The sequence below is a fragment of the Pan paniscus genome, chromosome 4, assembly GCF_029289425.2.
Source record: "Pan paniscus chromosome 4, NHGRI_mPanPan1-v2.0_pri, whole genome shotgun sequence".
Classification (NCBI taxonomy): Eukaryota; Metazoa; Chordata; class Mammalia; order Primates; family Hominidae; genus Pan; species Pan paniscus.
Window position 1 is genome coordinate 122350920 of NC_073253.2, and position 18448 is coordinate 122369367.

Sequence of the window (18448 nt, forward strand, 5' to 3'; positions counted from 1 at the left end):
CCATCAAGACCTAGCTTAAGTCTAATTTTCTGTGAATCATTCCTGCTACTTTTCCCACCTGGTACCATTTGACATGTGTCAGTTCCAGCCCTCATTGCACTATGCTGTGCTTTACTCACTTGTCTCTCCTTGCTCCTTAATGGATAGTGAGTATCTCAAAGACAAGGACTATGATTTATTCATTTCTGTACTCCCATCACCTACTACGGTGCTTCAATGCTGTAAGGACTTGTATTCATTCTCTACTGCTATGTAACAAATTATCATACATTTAGCAGTTTAAAACAAGACATATTTATTGTCTTTCAGTTTCTGTAAACCAGAAGTCTAGGCTTGGTGTGGCTGGATTCTTGGATTAGAGTCTCACTGAGCTGAAATCAAGATGTTGGTCAAGGCTGCAGTTCTCATCTGTCGTTGGGGATCCTCTTCTAAGCTTACTGATTATTGGCAGAATTCATTTCCTTGAAGCTATAGGACTGATGTCCCCATCTTCCTGCTAGTTTTTGGCTGAGAATTACTCAGTTCCCAGAGGCTACCCAGTTTCTTGCCATGTGGTTCCACTAGGCAATTCACATGATGCTTGCTTTCTTCCAGGCTTGCTAGAGAACGTCTCTCTACTTTCCTCTTTATAACTAACCAGAGAGAATTCTCTGCTTTTAAAGGGCTCACCCAGTTATGTCAGGCCCAGCCAGGATAATTTCCCTTTTGCCATATAATGTAACATAATCACAGCAGTGATATTTCCACCCACACTCAAAGGGACAGGGAATTATCCAAGAGTGGGGATCACTGGGGTTATCCTAGAATTCTGCCCACCCCAGGGTTCAATATTTATGTCAAATAAATATTCCAGAAATTTGTAAATGATAAACACTGCTATTCAATTGCTAAGATTTTGTTCTTTTCTTTTTCTTTCTTTCTTTTTTTTTTTTTTAAGAGACACAGTCTCACTGTGTTGCTCAGGCTGGACTCAAACTTCTGGGCTCTTCTGCCTCAGCCTCTCAAGTAGCTGGGACTATAGGCATGTACCACTGTACTCAGCTTAAAAGGCTTTTTAAGTTGCTTCCAGATTTGTGTTGGATCCAAAATGGTTGGGGATGCTGTATGTGAGATAACAGGAGCCCCCTGCAATGAGTCCAGAGAGTACTGGAAATCTGGGGCTGTGGGGCAGGACCTGGCCTGCCAACTGACTGGCTGTGTGACCTTGGGTTACGTCCCTGATACTCTCTGAATTTCAGATTTCTCCTCGTATATAAAATGGGAGTGGGACTAGACAATGTCTAAGGTCAGCTAGCTCTAGTATTCTACACTAAGACTGAATCATCCTGATCAAATTAAAATCTAGTGACTCACAATATCCAAATTCATTCAAATAGTTTAAAAAATAATTTCATTATACATGGAATTGCAGTGGTAAGATTTTAAGAGGAAAGACAAAGTTTTGTTTTCAAGTGAATCCATTTCTACACTGGCTTAATCTGACTAAATATAAATAAGGGTATGCAAATACATTTCTAACACTTTACATAGAATGGCAAAGAGTATTTTATCTTTAGATGACATATTTAGGAGTGACTTTTTCCAAGATATTAAAATCTGACTTAAAAAAACCTACTGTCTTAAAATAAGTTGAATTAACTCAATTGATGGTAACTGAATAACTATGAAAGGCAGTCCTCAAATACTACAAATCAATTCAATGACTGTGTAGAGAATGTTGAGATTTTTATATACATTTTAGGAGTTTAAGTTTTTCTTTTGTTTTTCTCAAATGATGCCTCTTTGGCTAGGATAATAATTCTCTTCTACTCAACAAAAATGAACTCTAATTTTAAACAGGTATTATTAAATCCCACTGAATAGGCTTCATGCAGATGTATTCCTTAAAACATCGCTTTATTGACCGTGCACAGTTATTAACAATTCACATTTCACTTTATCTACTGAGTGGAAGAGCATTTATTCTTTCATTAAAAAGTTAAGCCCTCCGGGGCAGCAGCAGGAATGCAGAACCTTCTTCCTATAAATGGCATTGCCCAGTGACTGTGAAGTGCTTCTCTATTAATACAAAAAGGATAAATAAGACAAATGGACTTCTCCCTCCCTCCATCATCTCCCTCCCTGCTAATATGCTCTTCTTATTTTATAAAATGCCATTAAGCAAACAGTTCCCACACTGATACTTCCATCAACCAAAAGGGGAATGTCAACATTTATTTGGCACCACTGAATTCAGAACATCCTTAGGGCTCTGTACAAGTGACAAAATGAGTATCAGGCCATGGTCATTTCCTTAGGAAGATGCTTTATGGGAAGAGAGGGTGGAAAATCATGAGGGCATCAGTCAGCCTCCAGTACTTTGCTGCTCAAGTTTCAGGAGCTGTTTTTCAAGTTTTGAGGTGTTTACTCGATGCATCATCAGAAACTGGCCATTCAAGTGAAAGACAGGAATATCAAATTTATACCTTTCATACCAGACAGAGTTTTCTGGAAGTGTGATGTTCACCTCCTGTAAAATGAACTGAAACAGAGACAGACTAAAGCTCTGTATTTTAGACCATGGGGTGATGTAACAACTGCAGTGATAAACTGATCCCCAGACCATTTCTAATGCCATTTTTCTTATAGTTGTTTGTTTGTTTTAGGTCCACAGTGATCTAATGTCCCTGATTTCCAAAACTTGACTGGTTTCATTATATTCTCTACTTCCTGATCTTGCTGCTTTTCTGTTACCCTTGTTACATTCAGCATCAGGACAGTACTCAGTTCCAATGAAATAAAACATGTCCCAGTTGGGAAGCTGACTGAGAATCAGGACAGAAACGTTTTGGTTACAGGAACTGGAAAGGTGTGATGGTGTGTTACATGAAAACACATCGGTGCAAACTGCAAAACAAGATAAAAGGAATGGGGCAAAAGTTTAAAGAAAACATGAATGCTGCACCTGCTAGTTAACTTTGACTCAGTAAGAGCCAGAGTAAGAAAACCAGTACTGCTCAGAGGAAAACACTTAGGTGTAATGAGTTTTATGGTAATAAGCACTAAACTCTCTCTCTGAAGAACAGAAAGAAAATTTAAAAGAAAAATCGTTTAATCTCTTTTCCTAAAGGAAGGATCCAGGCAGATACTTTATACCACATCTAATATGCGATCCATATACATAAAAGCCACACTGTATTATATTACCCTGTTTTCATAAGGCTTGAGTACTTCCTTGGCTTCATCACAAAGGGGGCATGGGTCCTACAGGAAGAAAAAAAAAACCAAGCGATTAAACCCAAAGAATGGCATTTGCCCTTACAAAAACAAAACAAAACAAAAAACCCATAAGAGGAAGATTATACTTATTTTAAAGAATAGTTTTCTACCACGTTAGTTACACTGTTTTTCCAAAGTAAAACACTACCATAGAACCTTATAAATAACTAATATTTCATAGGCTCTGTGCATTTTTTTGGTTGTTTTGTTCTGATTTTTCTCCATAAATCAAGCCATCTATCTATGTGTATATAATACATACACATAGACGTTTCTCTTTTTCACTGATCTAAGGGCTTTGTCCTTCCTAGGTCAGGTGCACCCTTGTGGCCTCATACAGTTGGCCTGGCTGACACCACGAGGATGGCTTAAAGTCTGCTCTGACTGAAAAGCACTGAGGCTTGCCAGCCTGTTTTTCCTAATCAGTCCACAGGAAGAAACCCATTAGGATGGAGTTAGATAGTAATTGCCTCATCTTTAAAAAGTAAAACAAATCTCTATTCACTTCAGATGATTATTGCACCGCCTGTTTTCTCATTACAAGTGTCAACAAGAGGTTTCCTGGACAAATTCTCCACCTGAAGAGCAAACAACTTTTAGTGTCCATTGTTTGCACTCATAAACCATCTAGCGGAGAAGTCTGTTGAGAATACTATGGATTTTATTTATTTTATTTTATTTTTTTCCCACTTTCTCCTATATTTTTTTATTATACTTATATTATATATGTTATATATATTATACTTTTTTATTATACTTTAAGTTCTAGGGTACATGTGCACAACGTGCCGTTTTGTTACATATGTATACATGTGCCATGTTGGTTTGCTGCACCCATCAACTAGTCATTTACATTAGGTATTTCTCCTAATGCTATCCCTCCCTGCTCCCCGCACCCCACGACAGGCCCCGGTGTGTGATGTTCCACACCCTGTGTCCAAGTGTTCTCATTGTTCAATTCCCACCTATGAGTGAGAACACGCTGTGTTTGGTTTTCTGTCCATGCGACAGTTTGCTCCAAATCTTGGTTTCCAGCTTCATCCATGTCCCTACAAAGGACATGAACTCATCCTTTTTTATGGCTGCATAGTATTCCATGGTGTAAATGTGCCATATTTTCTTAATCCAGTCTATCATTGATGGACATTGGGGTTGGTTCCAAGTCTTTGCTATTGTGAACAGTGTCGCAATAAACATACCTGTGCATGTGTCTTTAGAGTAGCATGATTTATAATCCTTTGATTTATAATTGGCTTATCATGTTATTATTAGCATTAGCAATACACAGATTATGGGTAGTTTGTAATGTTTTAAGATAATCATCCTAAAATTTTCAGAGAAGGTTTCAAAAAGTCAACACAGGATCTTAAAAGCAAAAAAACCCAAGAACATGCTAAATTACAGAAGTACCAAATGTGCTAAAATTTTGCTTTTATATTAAGAATTTTAGAAGAATCTAGATTGGGTTTTTTGTTTTGTTTTGTTTTTTAGATCTGGGGTCCACAGAAGTCTATGCAAATTATACCTGAAAATATGTGTATATATTTTTATATATACACAGTAATAGGATCACTGGGTCAAATGGTATTTCTAGTTCTAGATCCTTGAGGAATCGCCACACTGTTTTCCACAATGGTTGAACTAGTTTGCAGTCCCACCAACAGCATAAAAGCGTTCCTGTTTCTTCACATCCTCTCCAGCACCTGTTGTTTCCTGCCTTTTTAATGATCGCCATTCTAACTGGTGTGAGATGGTATCTCATTGTGGTTTTGATTTGCATTTCTCTGATGGCCAGTGATGATGAGCATTTTTTCATGTGTCTGTTGGCTGCATAAATGTCTTTTGAAAAGTGTCTGTTCATATCCTTTGCCCACTTTTTGATGGGATTGTTTGATTTTTTCTTGTAAATTTGTTTAAGTTCTTTGTAGATTCTGGATATTAGCCCTTTGTCAGATGGGTAGATTGTAAAAATTTTCTCCAATTCAGTAGGTTGTCTGTTCACTCTGATGGTAGTTTCTTTTGCTGTGCAGAAGCTCTTTAGTTTAATTAGATCCAGTTTGCCTATTTTGGCTTTTGTTGCCATTGCTTTTGGTGTTTTAGTCATGAAGTCCTTGCCCATGCCTATGTCCTGAATGGTATTGCTTAGGTTTTCTTCTAGGGTTTTTATGGTTTTAAGTCTAACATTTAAGTCTTTAATGCATCTTGAATTAATTTTTGTATAAGGTGTAAGGAAGGGATCCAGTTTCAGCTTTCTACATATGGCTAGCCAGTTTTCCCAGCACCATTTATTAAATAGGAAATCCTTTCCCCATTGCTTGTTTTTGTCAGGTTTGTCAAAGATCAGATGGTTGTAGATGTGTAGTATTATTTCTGAGGGCTCTGTTCTGTTCCATTTGTCTATATCTCTGTTTTGGTACCAGTACCATGCTGTTTTGGTTACTGTAGGCTTGGAGGAAGAATCAATATCATGAAAATGGCCATACTGCCCAAGGTAATTTATAGATTCAGTGCCATCCCCATCAAGCTACCAATGACTTTCTTCACAGAATTGGAAAAAACTACGTTAAAGTTCATATGGAACCAAAAAAGAGCCTGCATTGCCAAGACAATCCTAAGCAAAAAGAACAAAGCTGGAGACATCACACTACCTGACTTCAAACTATATTACAAGGCTACATCGGCAGATTTTAAAGGTCTGACTGAACAGGGACCTGCTATAGGTTCTCTTGGATGAGCTCAAAACAGACCCCAAATTACTTATGCTTATATAAAACCTTCTTTTTAACATGACAGGAAGAGATAAGCTATTATGTAAAAGAGAGGGCTTTCCTCCAGCTTAACTCACAGCTTGTTTTGAAATAAGAATCACACCATTAAAGGGTCTTTCTGGCCCTAATTTCCTAGAACAGAGAATTGGCTTATCATGTTATTATTAGCATTAGCAATACCTAGATTATGGATAGTTTGTAATGTTTTAAGATAATCATCCTAAAATTTTCAGAGAAAGTTTCAAAAAGTCAACACAGGATCTTAAAAGCAAAAAAAACCAAGAACATGCTAAATTACAGAAGTACCAATTGTGCTAAAATTTTGCTTTTATATTAAGAACTTTAGAAGAATCTAGATTGGGTTTTTTGTTTTGTTTTGTTTTTTAGACCTGGGGTCCACAGAAGTCTATGCAAATTATACCTGAAAATATGTGTATATATTTTTATGAGGAAAGGCTCATCAAATTTTAAAACGATAAAGAACCAAAAAAAGATACCAGTGGAATGGACCATTCAAATATCCTTCTCTAGGATTTTCCATGGCACTTGTTATTTACTCTGCCCCTAACCATAGTGGGCATTTGTTGGGTTGGCTGTCCACCACCCACTTCCCTTTCTTGTAGCAAGCGTGTTATAATATTGCTTCACAGGAACTACTCTCAGCATGTGGCTGACTCCATCCCAGAACAACAAAGGTGAGAAACCTGACTTAGGCTCAGGCAATCAGTGCATCCTATCCCTCAAGAATGGGCCAATCAGAGCCAGTGGGTAGCTATAAGGCTTTTGCTGGAGTTTCTGTAGATGACTGAGATGTGAGATCTGAGGCTTGGGATGGCTGCAGTCATCCATGATGAATTAGTCCGTTTTCATGCTGCTGATAAATATATACCCAAGACTGGGCAATTTATGAAAGAAAGAGGTTTATTGGACTTACAGTTCCACATGGCTGGGGAGGCCTCATAATGATGGTGGAAGGCAAGGAGGAGCAAGTCACATCTTACATGGATGGCAGCAGGCAAAGAGAGACCTTGTGCTGAGAAACTCCTGTTTTCAAAACCATCAGATCTTGTGAGACCCATTCACTATCACAAGAACAGCACAGGAAAGACTCACCCCCATAATTCAATCATCTCCCACCAGGTGTCTCCCACAACATGTGGGAATTATGGGAGCTATAAGATGAGATTTGGGTGGGGACACAGAGCCAAACCATATCACATGAGAAGAACTAGAGGGGGATTTAACCCTGAGGATGCAAAGCTGAAGAGATTGTTAACATGTTTAGTTCCTAAATCAAGCTGTTCCTGAAACCAGAGCAACTCAAAAATCTTTTTGTTTAACTCACTCTGGGAAGTACTTTCTATTTTTCATAACTGATAGCAATCTGATACTGTACTTTTAAGCATTTACTTCACTGGATTATAAGCTGCCAAAGGTGGGAGTACCATCTTCTTGTGTGCCTAATGGTACAGAATAAGCATTAAGTATAAATATTAAGCTGAATGGAAAATTGGTGTGGTTTTTTCGTTTTGTTTTTAACAAATGTTTCTGGCTATATAAACTGCTGCCCAAACCGAAGAACAGTGCAGAACTGTTAGGCTGAGTGAGCAACACCAGCCTTAAGGGATTATTTAACTTCTGTGGTTTGCACATGGGTTTCCCATCATAGACTCTCAGATGATGAAATATTTTTGGTTCCATAATTTCCAACAGTGCAATATATACTTACAGATATAAAAAGTAGTTTAGATTAAATATTTTCATCAATAAATTCATTTTTAAAACTCATTAAACTTTGTTATTAAATAACTGTCATATATATCCAAATTGCTAAAATGCCTGAAATCTCAAAAACCTATTGAAAAGAGATCTTTTTTGTTTGAATTGCAGTATTATTCACCAAAGTTACTTCTATTAACCTGCACTTTATTTCTTTTTTGTTAAATCACACAAAGTGATGTTAATTAGCAAAAAAAGAAATCAGTAATATCTGTATTATAATTTCAGGGAGATAAAGCTGTTAAATATTTTAAACTAGCTTTATGGCTTAAAACTAGTGTTAGGGATAAGAAAACAACTATAATCAGTCCTCATTATTTATGGATTCCATATTTATGAATTTGCCTAATTGCTAAAACTTCTTTGCAACCCCCAAATCAATACTTGAAGCGCTTTTGCAGGTATTCACAGACATGCACATGCATAGAGAGTGGTGAGAGATTTCAGTTACCCAAAGCACTCATTCTAAGCTGAGGTCAAACAAGGTGATGCTCTGCCTTCTTGTTTTAGCTCTCATACTGTAAATGTAAGCTAGTGTCCTTTTCATGGTCTGCATAGTGCCAGGATTTTTGCATTTTTGTGCTTTTTATTGGTGATTTCACTGTTTAAATAAGCCCCCAGACACAGTGCTGAAGTGCTGGCTAGTGTTCCTAAGCACAAGAAGACTGTGATGTGCCTTATGGAGAAAATACATGTGTTCGATAAGCTTCATTTAGGCATGAGTTATACACAAGTGCTATTGGCTGTGAGTTTAGTGTTAATGAATCAACAATATATACTAAATAAGGTATCTTTATTTAAAAAATTTTTTTTTCAACTTTTATTTTAGGTTCGGGGGTACATGTGCAGCTTTGTCACATGGGTAAATTGCATGCCACTGGGGTTTGGTGTACAAATGATTTCATCACCCAGGTAGTAAGCATACACCTGATAGGTAGTTTTTCGATTCTCACCCTCCACCCTCAATTAGGCCCTGGTGTCTATCATTCCCCTCTTTGTGTGCATGTGTACTCAATGTTTAGCTCCCACTTATAAGTGAGAACATGCAGTATTTGATTTTCTGTTCCTGTGTTAATTTGCTCAGGATAATGGCCTCTAACTGCATCCATGTTGCTGCAGAGATATTATTTCATCTATTTTATGGCTGCATAGTATTCCATGGTGCAAATATAAAAATAAAGTATCTTTAAATAGAATCACACATAAAATAAGGTTCTGTATTTGGTAGGCTGATGAAAATATTATGACCAGAGACTCATAGGAACCTAACTGTGTATTTCCCCTAGGAGCAATATTCATTAATTCAGCGTTCAAGGTGACTTTATAGAACATAATTACCACAAATAAAAATAATTGATTGTATTTCTAAATGATACATTTTTTAAACACCATATTATAACCTATACTTCATTTTTTTCAATGTAGGGGCCAGACGACCATTAAATACATCAATTTACTCTTTGCTAATTGGGAGATAATAAGGTATCTGGGTAGAAAACTGAGTTGCTGCTGTTGTGCTGATAGAAAAATTGAAGAGCAGGTCTGAAGAAAGTTTATTCCATTGCCTTTCCTTTCAACTTTGTCCCTTTTTCTTAAATGTACAACTTTCTTCACCCAACAATTTTACTTTTTCACTTTGTACCTTTGTGAATAAGGTCAACACAGGCAGAGTTGTCTTAGAGGCAGAGCAATTTCTCAAGAAGAGTCCAAAGGAGGATCTGGCAAGTTGCATGCTATTTCCTTGAAACCAGAGCATCTTAATTCTGCCAAAAGAAAAATAAAGCAGTAAACTTATGTGCCCTAGACTTTGTTCCTTACAATATGGACAGTGATTTCCAAGCTTATGATGGAATTTGCGGGCTTCAGAATTGTTTCTTCAAGTCCAGGAGTGTTGGAAAGACCTAGAAATTTGGCAAGTCTCTCTGATGCCTCAACATTCATTGTATTCCGAACAAAACAGAATTTAGAATAGAAAAAAATCCCTTGTTATGAATTAGCTGTATGCCTAATCACTTGGTTTCTGAAAGTAAACTGCATGGGTTTGTTAATTTGAATATAAAATTTCATCTGCAGATTTTGCCGGCATCTTGATGATCCCCTAAAATATGGAGGTTTCCTGAGATGGCTTTTATTCTCATGGATAGCTTATTATACTGACAAGCATTCAACAACACCTAGCCACTGCCATGGTAAAGAAAACAATGAGGGCCAGGTGCCATGGCTCACACCTGTAATCCTGGCACTTTGGGAGGCCAAAATGGGCAGATTACTTGAGCCCAGGAGTTCAAGACCAGCCTGGGCAACATGGCAAAACCCCATCTCTACTAAAAATACAAAAAATTAGCTGGGTGTGGTGGTGTACACCTGTAGTCCCAGCTACTCAGGAGGCTGAGGTTGGACAATCACCTGAGCCTGGGAAGTTGGGGCTGCAGTGAGCCATGATTGCACCACTGCACTCCAGTCTGGGGGATGGACATGAGATCTTATCTCAAAAAAAAAAAAAAAGAAAAAGAAACAATGGGTAAGCAGCTAAGCAGCATAAGTCCCCAGGTAAAGGTTCAGACTATCCCTTATGAGACCTATGCTTCTCCACTGTGAGACATAAGAAAACACAAAGCTGGCCAGGCGTGGTGGCTCACGCCTGTAATCCCAGCACTTTGGGAGGCCAAGGCATCACCTGAGGTCGGGAGTTTGAGACCAGCCTGACCAACATGGAGAAACCCTGTCTCTACTAAAAATACAAATTAGCTGGGCATGGTGGCAGGAGCCTGTAATCCCAGCTACTCGGGAGGCTGAGGCAGGAGAATTGCTTGAATCTGGGAGGTGAAGGTTGCAGTGAGCCGAGATCGCACCACTGTACTCCAACCTGGGCAACAAGAGCAAAACTACATCTCAAAAAAAACAAAAACAAGAACAAAAACCACAAAGCTTACTTACAGGAACTATAAGAGAGAATCAGGCTGAATTACCTTGTCAGAAAAAAAAATCTACTCAACTCCTTAAGAAGTGTTTCAAAAGGAGATTATCATAACTTTTGGAAACCTCATACACAAATGTACTTGTGTTTATACTGGACATATTCCAGTAAGAACAGCTTGGTGATCGCAGCATCTCAAACACTAGGCTTTGAAGCTTCCTCATCCTGCTACTTTGCTCAGCATAAGACATAAGTCCTCTGTGATGCTACAGTCATTCTGTTTATTCCTAGTTATTCTACTGAGTCTCCAGTTTTGTCCTGAAAACTGTAAATATTATAATTTCACTTTAAAAACACATGTGCACTATTGGCTTTGTCATTTATCAGTATTTCTAGGATGAACTAATTCCTGAGATCATCATTTTTAAACTTTGCTTTACTGTATCTCTGCAACTTCATCTATCACTTTCCCCTCCCTTGCCTTGGCAAGTTGCAACTGCAAAGTTTCTCTTTCTGTTCCTTGTATACCCAATATCATTTCTTCCTCGTTTTGCACTTGCTTTACTTCTGCATGAAAAGCTCTGAAGTAGCTTCTCCTCACTTGGCCTGGGCCTCATGTAATCTCCTTGGAGGTCTTAGTGACTAACTTACCAATGTTAGTCAGCCCAACACTCCCCACCCTCACATCTTGCTGTAGTTTTCTTTTGCCCTTTACTATCTAAAATTTTTTATGTCCCCTCCACTACAATGCAAGTTCTATAAGAAGGTACTTGTTCAACCCTGTATCTCCAAGTACCCACAATTAACCTGGCACATAATAGGCACTCAAATATTTATTTGGATGTTAAAAGTATTGAAGTGAGCTTTTCTCACCTTCTTTAATCTCACCTCTACCCCTGATTAGATACTCAGTATGTACAGCAGTCACTATTTGGGCCTATTCTATATAATAACTAAAGATCAGTGCTCCTCAGGGTACCCACAAAATTTTGGGTTGGGGTACTGCAACTGGTTCTAACTCCTTCACCACCACCTCAAATCTTGCCCTCCTCTGCTTCACAGAGCATTACTATATTAATTAAATGCTAATCTTCACTAGAGACCAGGCTCCTCAGTGTGAGATTAGCCTTAAACTCATTTCAAACAGAATGATACGACTTTAGAGAAAACCACCAACCCATATCATGCTAGAATAAAGACCACAGAACAAAAAGACTGGATACTGATCCATGAAAACAATGATTATTCCCTTATTCTTCAGCCCTTAGTCTTCCACTTCTACTTGGATCTCTCTGCCACCTAATGATCCTGATAAATGCATAAAAAAGGAATATGATGAGAATTTTGCAAGGATCTGCTATCCAGTTGTTCCAAGGTAAAAAGTAGATCTAAACAATTTCATAACATTCTGTGCTACTCTCAACGAAGTGTTAATCACTGGTACATACATATTTTTATAGATTCAGCAGAATGAACAATTTTCCAATAGGTAAATGTAGTTAGAGACATACCTTCTAAACAGCTTTGTCTACACAGGCTATAAAAATGGGGAGGAGGTACAGAATTGTTAGCCATGTTTACTCTAGGTAGAAACTTATACATCATGGGATGTGGAAAGTCTCTATGCTAATGGTGACACACCCTTCTAAGAGAAAGAAAATTAAAAATTAGCTTTATTAAAGGCAGAAGAATTAACTTCATTAAAGAAAAATTAGTTTTATTAAAGGTCCCTGGAAATGAGAAGGATTAGGCCATCTGTGGTGGTGATTTGACTACGACCAGGGCAGTGAACTGCAGCTACATGCTTCTGGTGAAGGGATTTAAGATTTATTGACATCTGGTTGATAAGAAAAGGAAAACATTGCTTTTACCTGGCTGAGTTGAGACTGAAGTATTAAGGCTTTTTTTAAAAACTTCAAATTCACAACAGAAATCTGCTTCAGTTTTTCCAACATGACAAAACACAGCATGTGGTCTTGGTTGCACCCAAGACAAATAAAACCTGTCATAGTAAGCAGAATTGCTATTCATTCCAGATTTGCTGGAGGATTTGTTCAACCAATCTACAGAGCTAAGTAAAGTCTTCAGTGATGCTACAACCATTCTGTTTGTAACTAGTTCTCTTTTCCACTGTTATTCTCCATTTCTAGTTTTTTACACATTTTAAATTGCTTAAACATGGCACATCTATTTACTGAGAAATGCATCCATATTATGCAATTTTACTACCTGCATATTCTTCAAATACTCTAAGGTATATGCATTTTGTTAAATTAACTTATTTCTTTGGAAGCACTGTATTATAAAATTATATTAGAGCCTGATAGAAAAAGCTCCCTATACCTCTTCTAGGCAGATAGTATGCTAAAATTCCTTAATTTCTAACATTTACTTAATCCTAGAAAGAAAAAAATAAAATGAAAAATGATACACTTCAATGGGAACTCTATAATATTCTTCTTAGAACATTTTACTAACTCTGTAAACCCTAACACCATTGCTGTCAATGTCACATTCACCGAATCATGCCTTCTTGAAGTAAAATTTTAATATGGGCTACTCTGTCAATGTGACATTTTCATTAGTTCTATTATTTTTGAACAGTATCTCAGCACTATAAAAAATATCCTGAAACATGGTCTCTGCCTGTTAGCTCATGACTGTGAGAGGACAACACTTTTTTGATTATGTCACTGAATTTAGTCATGAAATATGTGTCCTTACTACACACACAGACACGATTTTATCCTTCATATTTTGTTATATGCCTCTATGATATGAGCAAAAAGAGCTGTGTTCACAATATCAAAGAAGAACAATTGGGTCACCTTTGTCACAGACTAAAATAAAAAAGCAAAAAACATAAGACTGGATTTAGAATGTGCTTAAAACAAATTCCACAGCCTAACAATAAAGATGGTGACTCCTGCTGTTTCAAGTCCAGTGCCCCTCGGAGGCATGGATCACCCTGAAAGAGAAAGGGAATGCTGGCCTTTCAATAAAACTGAGGCTGATTTCAGTGGTCTTTATGGCAGAGTCAAATACAACATGGGAGGAGGACTGACTGGACCAATTCAGCCCTCCTTGAAGCAACATAAGAAAAATAACTTTATGGTATTTTCCCTGCAAGGGACTAAAGGGCACACCATTAAGGCAACTGATTATAGTACAGAAAGAAGCCAGGGTCGTTTGAGCCTTTATTAAAGATTATTCATTTCTTGCATGAGGAGCTGCCCAGGCTATGGCTGCATATCACTTGTATGGAGCTCCTGGATTCTTCAAACACTGTGTGTGTCTGATTAGAAGGGAAACAACATTATTCTCGCTTGAGTAGAGAAACTGACCTTCACCGACCAGAATTTTTATTCATACAAAGAATCCTTTGGCACACCAAATTTTCAAGCTCATGTGATCCCTCATCAGCAAGCTGCAGTGTTAGTTCATGTGCAAAATCAAAAAGTCTACATCAGCCCAGGTACTGCCTTGGTTATTTAACAGATAATGTTGGAGCTTGTTCACAAGAATATAATGTAAATTTAATGCTGAGCTGACATTAACTAAATACTATTACTGTAGCTCTCACTGAACCTATATTCCCTAAAGAAGACTCAGGGCTTCTGTTCAGTCATTTGTGCCATGTAAGAAGTTAAGTGCTCTATTTCACATTTATTACTATCTAAGTGTAACATTCCTATTTTTACCCAAATGACTGGAAACATGTACACACAAACACACACACACACCTCTTCTGGGAACAAAACCATTATTTTAGATTACTGGAAGTTTATGTAATGAGGTGAGGTTGCTCTTAGGGGACACATCTGGGTCACTGGGCTCTACCAATCCAGCGAAACAGGGACAATTGATGCCTCCCCAGTGTGCCTCTGTGCTTTTGGTCAGTCATTGGTGTCCAAACCTCCCACTCTCCCAAACAAGTGGGAACCTAGCCTGGGATCTTGGGTTCAAGGGCAAGAGAGAAAATGACTCTCGTGGAGCCAAAAGTGACAAGAAGAGGTGCCATATAGGGACAAAACCAAAACTGCAAATTGAGTAAATACTTTGATATGTCAATTCCAAGGGGCTACACAGAGGGAAAATGAGGCTTTGGAACAGAAACAGGGAGTGGGGAGTAGAAGGCCCAACCTGGAGTGCAGCTCTAACTCACTGGCATAGGTGAGATCAGAGGTGCTTTTCTAGTGTCTCAGCCTTAGCATCCAGGGGGAAGTGTTAAGGAGGTAGAGCCAACTCAAACAAAATGTTGCAACAAAGATCCTGAGCTAACCACCCACCTATGGGCCCGGCTATACATGGTGTCATGCTCAGCTTCATTCTGACTACACAGTTTGGACTGCAGATTTGCTTCCACACAACACATTAAACTATGAATCGGCCTATATTATGGCCCAGCCCTGGGGACTGAGACGCAGCTCCTCATACCACTCCCTCTATGCAGCTTCTACTTCCAGATTTCAGTGTCAACAGGTTTACCACACAGGGGATGAGAGAAGCCAGCAAAGAATCAGTCTCCAGAAAGGATTGGTCACATGAGTGCCTGGGACAAAAACCCTTTATTTCCCTTCAAATTATTACCATGACAATTTCTAAGTAGCTGGATGTCTCTATTCCACTGTTTGGACTCAATGGGTGCTACATTAATTTGTATTCAACACACTGCTCAGTTGAAAACATTCTTTAGCTATTTGAAGTGTGGGCCTTGCCTAAGATGACAATTTCACTGAAGGTATACAGCATTTACATATCCTTCACTTAGTAGATGCACATCCCCTTACCCTTCTAGTTCTCAGTAACATTAAGCCATTAATTTTTTTTTTGTATCCTGCCTGCTGTTTAGCTCATTTTTTCACCTCTAAATAAAGCTCTCAGATGGACTAATCAACTCCACATGTTTGATACAAGTAACAAGAATAACAAGATGTATTTCAGTTATACAGATTCAGGAGAAAGGTGTTGAATTCTTAACTAAAACAATAAAGTTTTATGTCAGGCTTCACAGTGATTAGTGAACCAATGATATCATTCACTCATTAGTTCCACAGTGGGGATGGAAAGATGGGTTAAAAATGAATAAGGGTTGATCCCAACCCATGAAAAATCTGGTCAGAAGTTAAGACATGTATATGAGCAGGTAAATTAGAAATACAGGAAATACTGTAACAGGGCCATATAATTCAAATGTTATAAGAGAATGGGAAAGAAGAGTACTATAGGCTAAAATTGGAGGTGGCTTCACAAGAGAAATATCTTAAATCATTTCATTGAGAATTTGGATATGTAGAAAAAAGGGAAAGCTTTCCAAATTCAGGGTTAGACACAAAGGTAATGGAGGTAGGAATGCCATGGCTATCTGATGGGGGAAACCTTGAACGGGGTAAAGAGACTTCTGCTGAATAATTGTGGAAAATAAGCTTTGGAAGGTGGACTAGGATAAGCCTGTGGAGGATTTTAATGGTGGTTAAGCAATGTGTGATGTGTTGTATATGTCTTGGGAACCACTGAAGGGTTCTGAATGAGTGATGTGATAAAATCAGTGTTTTGAAAGATTAATCTGGCAGCAGCAGGCAGAAAAGACTGTTGAGAAAAGGAGAATGGAGGTGGGAAAGAGAAGTCAGTTATGAAAATCTAGGTGTGGGATGCATTATTTATTCAACAATTATCTAATATTTTGCATGTATCAGATACTATTATAGGTGCTGGGGTATGGTGATGAACAAGAAAGTAAGGTACGTTGCCTTCATGGGGTCCATGTGCTAGTAAAGAGACTCTTTAATGTCAGGCCACTTGAGATGGTGATACATACAGGGGAGAGATAATAGCAGAGTGATGTGATGCTGACTGAGGCAGGTTCTTTAATTAAGGTATTCTCTGAGCAGGTGTTGTTTGCACTGGAGAGGAAACAGTAAATGCAAAAGCCTGTAAGTGAGGACAAATGATTTATTGAAAGAAACAGAAAAGATTGTATGGCTTAAGCAGAGTACACCAAGGAAAAGGGGATACAATCAGGAGACAAGATTAACCCACAGTAAGCAGGGATCAGATCACGTAGGCCTTGTGGGTTATGTTAAAGAATTGAGATTTTATTCTAAGTACAATTAGATTTAGAAGAGGGAAATGACATGATCTCATATACATTTTTAAAAGGAAACTTCAGCTGCTGTGCGAAGAACAGATTGTTGGGGGGCAAGAGTGGAGCAGGGACGCAGGTAGAAGGCTACTGCATTAGTTTGGATGAGACGGGATGGTATGGACTAGAACAGAAACAGAGCCAACAGGACTTGCCAATGAATTGGACATGAGGAATTAAAGAAAAGAAAAGAGGGCAGTAAGGTCAATCTCAGTTTTGGTCCTGAGCCTCTAGGTGGGTGGCAGTGCCTGTTACTAAAATAAGGAAAACTGAGGCAAGAACAGATTGAAGAATATGTCGGACCAAGAGCTCGGTTAGGGACATGTCAGAACTCACACAGAGAGTGACATACACAGGTTTGATACTCAGGAAAAAAATCCGGGTCTAAAGATAAAGACTTGAGTCTCCATCGGTTTAAGGATTATATTTACAGCTATGAAACTAGGTGAAATCATCTAAAATTGTACAGAAAAAAAAAAGAGGGCCCAGGATAGATCTCTGAAGCAATCCAACATTTAGAGGTTGGATCAAGAGGAACCAGCAAATGAGGCAGACAGAACAGCTGGTGAGGTAGGAGGAAAACCTGAAAAGTGTGTCATCACAGAAGTCAATGAGAAAGTGTTTCCAGAATGACAGAATTGTCCATTGTCAAGGAGACTGATGAGGGCTTGACTAGAACAGGGACAGTGAGACAATCTACCACAAATCAGAAGAGATGCATCTAATGTTGCTTCAAAGGAATGAAATCTTTCAACCAATGCCTACTCCTAAAATGAACTACCTTAAGTGGTTCTTACCCAATTTAACATCTTAACGAAAAGGAGATCTTTCTGGTGGGTGGGAAGAGTGAAGGCAAAAGTTGACTGGGTATCTTAAAAAGAGATGATGAAGGTAAAAATCTCTGTGTAAGTTATAAAGCAGAATAGAAAAGTAAAGCTTAAGTACTGATTACTAAAAATACTAAAAGTAAGAGATCACTATTAATAATAATGATTCTATTGACTGAAATGTGCTTTTACTGGCATCAAATGAAACATTTAAATCTCTATTAACAGCAGTCTCAGAAATGGGGAATTGCAAAACTGAAAAAAATTTCAAATAGAAATAACTGAAAGTTTTCTCACAAATATTATTTAAACAGGAATTTCTAAGATATGACTGTTTAAATATTCAACATATTTATCTGCACCTAAGGATGTCACTAAGCCTAGGTAAGACTGACTAGCAAATACCTTGGCACCAGGTATTGGCTTAAACTTACTCAGCCTTCACAAAATTATGAAGGTACTGAAATTTAGATTTTGAGAAATCAAGGTTTCCCCTTGATGGGTTTTAAGCAAAGGCCAGTTCCCTTCCAATTGGTTTTTCCCAATATTTGTTTTTATTTCTCAAACAGGGAAAAATTCAGTACCATTACTATTTTACCAAGGATATCCTCAATTCATGCACGTCAAAAAAGAAGCCGCCTAGGTAATTGTAAAGGTGGATTTTATTGATAATCTTTAAAGACAAAACTTGTTCCAAGTGGTTCTGAGTAAATTGTCTAGAGAGGTCAAAATAAATTTAAACCAACACAGCTCCTAC

General features: G+C 38.1%; 1 protein-coding gene across 7 annotated transcripts in view; it reads right to left on the reverse strand.

The window, feature by feature from the left end:
• C4H5orf63 (chromosome 4 C5orf63 homolog) overlaps positions 1-18448 on the reverse strand; it is a 29527-nt gene that overhangs the window by 1894 nt on the left and 9185 nt on the right. Inside the window, exons 2-4 of one of the 7 annotated variants that reach the window (XM_055112613.1) lie at positions 9448-9568; positions 6961-7070; positions 3187-3243 (exon numbers count right to left, since the gene is read on the reverse strand). In XM_055112613.1, coding sequence (XP_054968588.1) covers positions 3187-3243; positions 6961-6987 — 84 coding nt within the window. In that variant the 5' untranslated portion in view covers positions 6988-7070; positions 9448-9568. Of the gene's footprint in view, positions 1-1750; positions 2887-3186; positions 3244-6960; positions 7071-9447; positions 9569-18448 lie in introns of those variants that run through there. The other 6 variants (XM_003826674.5, XM_055112612.2, XM_034960435.3 and 3 more) reach the window with 6 other exon arrangements.